This window comes from Parasteatoda tepidariorum, chromosome 5 (assembly GCF_043381705.1).
Source record: "Parasteatoda tepidariorum isolate YZ-2023 chromosome 5, CAS_Ptep_4.0, whole genome shotgun sequence".
Taxonomy (NCBI): Eukaryota; Metazoa; Arthropoda; class Arachnida; order Araneae; family Theridiidae; genus Parasteatoda; species Parasteatoda tepidariorum.
Window position 1 is genome coordinate 20,440,106 of NC_092208.1, and position 6,626 is coordinate 20,446,731.

Genomic DNA, 6,626 nt, shown 5'->3' on the forward strand with positions numbered 1-6,626 from the left:
CACATCATATTATCTTAGCTGGCAAGACAGCCCAATGTGAGCCAATGCCTTTCTCTGAAGATTTCTCCATGACGACTTCCGATTTATCTTTGATCTCTAATTCTTTTCATTAATTGCGAGAAAATCAGACGACTCCACTGAGTCAGCCCATGTCAACCACGGCCTTCCCCGCTTTCGTTTTCCAGTGGGTCTAAAAAGCAGTATATTTTTTATCGTGTTGTCGTCACTCATTCGAATCACGTGGGCAATCCAATTCATTCTATTTATTTTTATGTATTTAATAATATCAGGTTGCTTATAAATCTTGTACAGATTAAAGTTAAATCCCCTTCTCCAGTTATTTACACCACCAAGTATACCCCGCGAAATCTTTCTCTCAAATATTGCGATACAATTTTCCTCCAGTTTTGTCATTGCCCAAGCTACAGAAGAATATGTCAAGACTGGCGGCACAAGAGTTTTGTAGATTAAGAACTTTGTTTTCTAGAAAGAAACCTAGATTTAATAAATCTTCTCAGCCCATAGACTGCCCTATTCGCCAGATAGAGTCGGCTTTTTATTTCAGGAGTAATTCTGTTGTCAATGGTAATAATTAATCTTAAGTAAGTAAAACTCCTTACTGTTTCAAATCTATAAGAATTTATTTTGAGATAGGGGTCTGGGACTCTGTTTCTTGAGAATAACATATATTTTGTTTACTCTACTTTTACGACCAAGCCCATTTGCCTTGCAGCCACCTCAAGGGCAAGAAATGCCTCTTTCAGGGCAGGAAGGGAACGAGCAATTATATCAACATCATCAGCATATGCAAGTAGTTGTACTGATCTAGTAAAATGTGACCACTTGTATTAATGTTTGAATCACAAATAACTCTATCAAGTGCAATATTAAAAAAGAAGACAGGAGAGAGAATCTCCTCGTCGAACACTTGTGAATGTGTCAAGATTTTCTGCCAGAGATCCCAGAAACTTAATCTTACACTTTGTATCTTTCAATGTAAGTCTCGTCAATTTAATGAGTTTTGAAGGTTTTTCAAAAGTATTCATTGTTTCAAAAATATAGTTTCTATTGATACTATCAAAAGCAGCCTTGAAATCAATAAAAAGATGATGTGTTTCAGCGTTAAATTCCATTGATTTTTCTAAAATCTGACGGAGACAAAATATCTGATAGTTAGTTGATTTTCCAGCACAGAATATACATTGATATTTTCCTATTTGTGAGTCAATGAATGGAAAAAGGCTGAGATATAAAATTCTGGATAAAATTTTACAAGTTATACAAAGAAGACTAATGCCCCGATAGTTGGCACAGGTCATAGGATCTCCTTTCTTGTGAATTGGGCACAAAATACAAATATTCCAATCCGTTGGCATAATCTCACATGCCAGTAATAAGTTCAAATAAATTTCTCAATAAGGTAGGTTCACAATTTTTTAGTAGTTCTGCTGAAATGAGATCATGTCACGAAGTCTTCTTATTCTTTAAGTTTCTAAATGCAGCCCTGATCTCCTCAATAGTTAGAGCCTCAATTTCGATGTCATTTATAAATTCAGTTGCAATTATTTCAACATCCTCACAATTTTCATTAAGAAGTTCTTAAAAATGCTCATGCCATCTTTTTAAAATGTCTTGATTATCACTAATAATTTCACCAAATTTGTTTCTGCATAGACTAGAGGTCTGTTTAAAGTCCAGTGGACTGCTGTTGATTTTCCGATAGAATGCTCTGCATTCATTAATGGATTTCAGATGTCCAACATCTATAAGCAATTCTTCATCAAAGACCCTTTTGTTTTGCCTAAAGAGTTTCTTCACTTCTTTTCTGCGTCTATGGTACTCCTCTGCCCTATTTCTTCTGTGTGCTTGTATCATATGTCTATATGCAACATTGTTCTTATCATTAGCGATGGCACAATCAATGTCATACCAATACTTAACCTGTTTCTTAGTTACTTTACCAATTGCGGTATTAGCAGCGTTACAGATACTGTCTTTTATACATTTCCATTTATTTTTCACAGTACCATCATAATTCTTCAAATTCAACTGTTCCTTTACTTTTTCGCAATATTCAAGCCTTATCCTTTCATTTTTAAGTTTATCACAGTCATTATCTCTCAAAGTCTCTCCCTTAAACTTTTTTGCATATGATAATTTTTATTGGACTTTGGCAATAATCAAGAAGTGATCTGAATCCGCATTAGCTCCACGATAATTTCTCACATCCATTGAGTCTGAGCAATGTCTCGCGTCAATTACTACGTGATCAATTTGATTTGCATAAGTGCCACATGGAGCACGCCAGGTATCTTTATGAATATTTTTATGTGGAAAGGACGTGCGTCCTATAATCATATTATGTAAAGTAGCAAAATCAATTAATTTGTGTCCACTATCATTGGTTGCATCATGTAAGATAGATCCACCAGTTACAAATTTAAATTCCCTTTCCCTACCTACTTTAGTATTTAGATCTCCCAAAATAATTTTTACATCATATTTTGGACAACTGTAGTAAATTTTGTCTAAATTTTCATAGAAAATGTCTTTTTCTTCCTCTGTTTTTTCCTGAGTTCATGCATAAGAACAGATAATACTGAAATTGGAGAACTTTCCCTAAATTCTGAGACTACACAATCTCGGAGAGATTACCTCAAACTCCAAGATCAGGTGCCGTATTCGTTTGCTTACGATAAAGCCAGTGCCCTCAATGTGTTTTTTGGGGTGACAACTGTACAAAACCGTATGATTCTTTTTATTCAATGTTCCATTGCCAATCCATTTAACCTCCTGAATGGCAATTAAATCAATATTGTATTGTTCCATCTGTTCTAACAGCAAATGTAAAGCCTTGGCTGTATAGAGAGACAGAACGTTCCAGCTTCCAATTCTCATATCCAAATTTCGTTTTCCAATTCGTTTCCATGAAGTCATGCGGGATTTTTCTTCTAAGGAGTTCGTGACACGAAATTTTTACAGGATAGAGGTGTCAACCTTATGTCCAACCCCCAACCTGGAGNGCAAGTAGTTATACTGATCTAGTAAAATGTGACCACTGGTATTGATGTTTGAATCACAAATAACTCCATCAAGTGCAATATTAAAAAAGAAGACAGGAGAGAAAATCTCCTTGTCGAACACCTGCGAATGTGTCAAGATTTTCTGACAGAGATCCCGGAAACTTAATCTTACACTTTGTATCTTTCAATGTAAGTCTCGTCAATTTAATGAGTTTTGAAGATTTTTAAAAAGTATTCATTGTTTCAGAAAGATAATTTCCATTGATACTATCAAACGCAGCCTTGAGATCAATAAAAAAATTATGTGTTTCAATGTTAAATTCCATTGATGTTTCTAAAATCTGACGGAGACAAAATATCTGATAGTTAGTTGATTTTCCAGCACGGAATATAGATTGATATTTTCCTATTTATGAGTCAATGAATGGCAAAAGCCTGAGATATAAAATTCTGGATAAAATTTTACAAGTTATACAAAGAAGACTAATACCCCGATAGTTGACACAGGTCATAGGATCTCTTTTCTTGTGAATTGGGCACAAAATGCAAATATTCCAATCCTTTGGCATAATCTCAGAGTGTCAGATGTCAGTAATAAGTTCAAATAAATTTCTCAATAAGGTAGGTTCACAATTTTTTAGTAGTTCTGCTGAAATGAGATCATGTCACGAAGTCTTCTTATTCTTTAAGTTTTTAAATACAATTTCCTCAATTTCGATGTGATTTATAAATTCAGTTGCAATTATTTCAACATCCTCACAATTTTCATTAAGAAGTTCTTTAAAATGCTCATGCCATCTTTTGTCTTGATTATCACTAATAATTTCACCAAATTTGTTTTTGCATAGACTAGAGGTCTGTTTAAAGTCCAGTCGACTGCGGTTGATTTTCCGATAGAATGCTCTGCATTCATTAATGGATTTCAGATGTCCAACATCTATAAGCAATTCTTCATCAAAGACCCTTTTCTTTCACCTAAAGAGTTTCTTCACCCCTTTTCTGCTTCTATGGTACTCCTCTGCACTATTTCTTGTGTGTGCTTGTATCATATGTTTATATGCAACATTCTTTTTATCATTAGCGATGGCACAATCAACGTCATACCAATCCTCAACCTGTTTCTTAGTTACTTTACCAATCGCGGTATTGGCATCGTTACAGATACTGTGTTTTATACATTTCCATTTATTTTTCACAGTACCATCATAATTCATCAAATTCAACTGTCCCTTTACTTTTTCGCAATATTCAAGCCTCATCCTTTCATTTTTAAGTTTATCACAGTCATTATCCCTCAAAGTCTCTCCCTTAAACTTTTTTGCATTTGATAATTTTGATCTGACCTTGGCAATAATCAAGAAGTGATCTGAATCTACATTAGCTCCACCATAAGTTCTCACATTCATTAAGTCTGAGCAATGTCTCGCGTCAATTACTACGTGATCAATTTGATTTGCATAAGTGCCACATGGGGCACGCCAGGTATCTTTATGAATATTTTTATGTGGAAAGGACGTGCTTCTTATAATTATATTATGTGAAGCAGCGAAATCAGTTAATTTGTGTCCACTATCATTGGTTGCATCATGTAAGCTAGATCCTCTAGTTACATATTTAAATTCCCTTTCTCTACCTACTTTTGCATTTAGATCTCCCAAAATAATTTTTACATCATATTTTGGACAAATGTAAATTTTGTCTAAATGTTCATAAAAAAATTCCTTTTCTTTCTCTGTTTTGTCCTGAGTTGGTGCATAAGAACAGATAATACTGAGTAACTTTCCCTTAATTCTGAGCCTACACAATCTCGGAGAGATTGCCTTAAAATTTCAAGATCAGGTGTCGTATTCGTTTGCTTACGATACGGCCATTGCCCTCAATGTGCTTTTTGGGGTGACAACTGTACAAAACCGTATGATTCTTTTTATTCAAAGTTCCATTGCCAATCCATTTAACCTCCTGAATGGCAATCAAATCAATATTGTATTGTTCCATCTGTTCTAACAGCAAATGTAAAGCCTTGGCTGTATAGAGAGACAGAACGTTCCAGCTTCCAATTCTCATATCCAAATTTCGTTTTCCAATTCGTTTCCATGAAGTCATGCGGGATTTTTCTTCTAAGGAGTTCGTGACACGAAATTTTTACAGGATAGAGGTGTCAACCTTATGTCCAACCCCCAACCTGGAGGACCAGTCCCCTGATATAACTGCATTAGGACTATTCTTTCCCACCCGATAACCACACGGGTGAATTGTAAAAACCATTTTATCTTAAAATCCCTATTACCGTAATAGCCATTTTTAACATAAAATATTATACCGCAATTTTTACAGTAATATTTATTTTATTAGAGGGATTCAGCAATTGTACAGTGATTATTACTGTAAAAATTACGGTATATTAGATTTTTTGTTCCGGTACATGTTCCGGTAAAAATGGATTTTACGGTAAAAAGTACCAAAACCTTGAGTCTCGGTACTTTGCTCCGTTATTTGATCAGAAATTTTTTACGGAGCAAAATAGCCAATTTTTTTTCATATGTGAATATTGCAAACCTTGTCGCAAATTCACAACTTGTAATATTTAAAAAAAAGTGGACTAAGTCTCGAAAAAATGGCAAGTCCACTTTTCCAAGTCGACTTGCTAATTGCTGTTCTGTCATTAAATTAAACATCTTAAACATTTTGTAATAATTATGTATCCGAAACACTAAAAATATTAAAAATAAATATACATTTTTCAAATTTATTTTTACTAATATATGTTTCGAGCAGTATGAGTTTTCTTATTTTAGCCTTTAGTTACCTCCTCAACTGTTAACAAAAGTTAAATATTGAATTCTTACTGGTGTTTTATATTACTTTATGTTGAGGGGTAACTTTAGCCTCCACGTTTTCTTTCTTTTTTTTTCTATTACATACTTCTTTCAGAAAACTTCGATGCATGTAAGCATGGAGAGCAACTGTAGACCAAACATTGGCAATAATTAATTTTTATCTTTAAAATAAGTGTTTATGTATTCACATATGTTTCAAATTAAAACGTAGATAAATGAAACTCAAATATTCTGTACCAATTTTTGATCGCAAAATTCTTTCGACAAGCATATTAATAAAGCATATTTCCAATATTTATCAAACTGCGAAATTTGATCTAAATACATTTATTTATTTTTTTATTTTACTTCTATTGAACTTTTTTATTTTGTGATTCCATATTATCATTATCTCAAATTAACTCTTAACATACATTTCTTAAGAAACATAATTTCAACCTAGTAACTCTGATAAAAATAATTTAAAAAAACAGCTTTATTAAAGCTATACATATCTGAAATAAGACATTTTTATTACGCAACAATGTAAATGACAAGCATCCCAAAGTTTAAAATTGTGCTAGTTAATTTAAGTGGAAATCTAATTATTTTTGACTAAGTAGAAAAACATATTTTTCCGTAGAAAATAATGTTATTATACCGTTTTTATTAAGACACCACAGTATTATCAAGCTATAATTTCTCAACATTATCTGCCTGAAAAGAAGAATTACCTTTACATTTTTCACATTTATATTATTTAAAATACTCTACAGTTATTTTCAGC

General features: G+C 33.1%; 2 protein-coding genes across 2 annotated transcripts; both read right to left on the reverse strand.

Annotated features, from left to right (window-relative positions):
- Positions 1 to 1,599: 1,599 nt before the first annotated feature.
- On the reverse strand, positions 1,600 to 2,937 carry LOC110283596 (craniofacial development protein 2-like). The gene is made up of 3 exons (XM_071181009.1): positions 2,656 to 2,937; positions 2,227 to 2,571; positions 1,600 to 2,139 (listed from the first exon to the last, which is right to left on the reverse strand). Exons 1-3 carry the CDS (start codon positions 2,935 to 2,937, stop codon positions 1,600 to 1,602), a joined length of 1,167 nt encoding a protein of 388 aa, XP_071037110.1.
- A 1,057-nt stretch (positions 2,938 to 3,994) lies between these two features.
- On the reverse strand, positions 3,995 to 5,126 carry LOC139425618 (craniofacial development protein 2-like). Its single transcript, XM_071181010.1, has 2 exons — positions 4,884 to 5,126; positions 3,995 to 4,765 (listed from the first exon to the last, which is right to left on the reverse strand). Exons 1-2 carry the CDS (start codon positions 5,124 to 5,126, stop codon positions 3,995 to 3,997), a joined length of 1,014 nt encoding a protein of 337 aa, XP_071037111.1.
- Between the last annotated feature and the right edge of the window lie 1,500 nt (positions 5,127 to 6,626).